Here is a 1,304-nt window from a genome sequence, read left to right on the forward strand (position 1 = left end):
TCAGATTTTGACCGATAGTGTTTCAATATCCATAATGTACAAGAAACCACAGCGACAACAACGACCACAGCAAACAACCCAAGCGAATCGGGGGCCGGAAAAACTCATTGGCAAGAAATACATCATTGGAATCGATCCGAATGAAAAATCGTGGTTAACTGTAGTGCGTCGCAACATTCAAAAAACACCTGATGAGCCGGCTGTTAAGGTAAGATATTTTGAAATGTAATTTGAAATGGTTTTGAATAGAAACTCATAGTTTTTTGTATCATTTTGCATTTTGAAGGAAAACATTATAATACCAAACCAGCGTTTTCATTGGGAAACTCAGCAGAAAAAACGAGACAAAGAAGCGAAAAAGTTGGCTGGATGGTTTGATATCGAAGAGAAGGAACATCTCAAAACATACCCATATCGTCCACCATCACCACGTAATTCAACATGGAAATCATACATTGAATATCGCATTAAAATGTTACGAAAAGGAATGGCAGCTTATGCGACGCGTGAATATGCACGACTGAATTTAGACCATCACATTCGCTCGACCAGAGTAAATGATCAAATCGCCGTGCGTGTGACAAACAACAAACCGTCGTTGGTTCAATTTGGTGCTTGGGCGATGAAACCCGATCGACCGTTTGGAATAAAAAAGCGTAAAAGATGTCCGGGATCGCGTAAGTGTCGTGTGAGCATTAAGAAACTTGGACATTCAGAAGTTGAAATGCAAGATGAATGGGGAACATCACAAACATGCGCGAATTGTCAGGAACGTTTTCCAAAGCACACAAAAGATGATCGATTTAAAGTGTGCTACGATTGTAGAGCGAAAAAGATTGATGGCCTGCCAGATTCAGTCGCTGGACTGCCAGATATCATTGTGTCAACGGTCAACAGACGTGTTTTGAGAAGAAAACGTGCAATTATTAAGCGACAAATTATCGATGGCAATCGTGAGGCTGTGAACGAAAAACTTCGGACTGGGCGTTTAATGTCAAAGGTTAAAGTTACCTACAAAAATTGGCCATTAAATGTTGATGATGATGATGTTGTTCCACAAACAGTTACTTGGCACCGAGATATTGTTGCAGCAAAATGCATTATGCTCAAAGGTATGAATCAATTGGAAACAGAATATTCATTATTTAATGTATTTGCTTTAAATTACATAGGACTTTGCCGGATCTTTGATGTACCATTGCCAGTTTCATTGTTAAGACCGCCGGACTAAAACAACAATGTCAACTAACAAACATAATCAATTAATCATACATTCAAAAAATTACATAAAATAAAATATTTTA

At 38.3% G+C, this 1,304-nt stretch overlaps 1 protein-coding gene across 1 annotated transcript; it reads left to right on the forward strand.

Annotated features, from left to right (window-relative positions):
* Nucleotides 1–214: 214 nt before the first annotated feature.
* LOC116351648 lies at nucleotides 215–1,255 on the forward strand. Its single transcript, XM_031783786.1, has 2 exons — nucleotides 215–1,112; nucleotides 1,173–1,255. The coding sequence occupies exons 1-2, from the start codon at nucleotides 473–475 to the stop codon at nucleotides 1,229–1,231; spliced, it is 699 nt and encodes a 232-aa protein (XP_031639646.1). The 5' UTR covers nucleotides 215–472; the 3' UTR covers nucleotides 1,232–1,255.
* Nucleotides 1,256–1,304: the final 49 nt, after the last annotated feature.

The sequence above is a fragment of the Contarinia nasturtii genome, unplaced genomic scaffold (assembly GCF_009176525.2).
Source record: "Contarinia nasturtii isolate CC-2019 unplaced genomic scaffold, AAFC_CNas_1.1 Cnas_scaffold_5918, whole genome shotgun sequence".
Classification (NCBI taxonomy): Eukaryota; Metazoa; Arthropoda; class Insecta; order Diptera; family Cecidomyiidae; genus Contarinia; species Contarinia nasturtii.

What these genes read in the sequence shown, in the direction of transcription:
- LOC116351648 (XM_031783786.1), top strand. Translation starts at nt 473, where the DNA reads ATGTTACGAAAAGGAATGGCAGCTTATGCGACGCGTGAATATGCACGA. An exon ending in AAAATGCATTATGCTCAAAG is followed by an intron (nt 1,113 to 1,172) that starts GTATGAATCAAT and finishes TAAATTACATAG; the next exon opens with GACTTTGCCGGATCTTTGAT.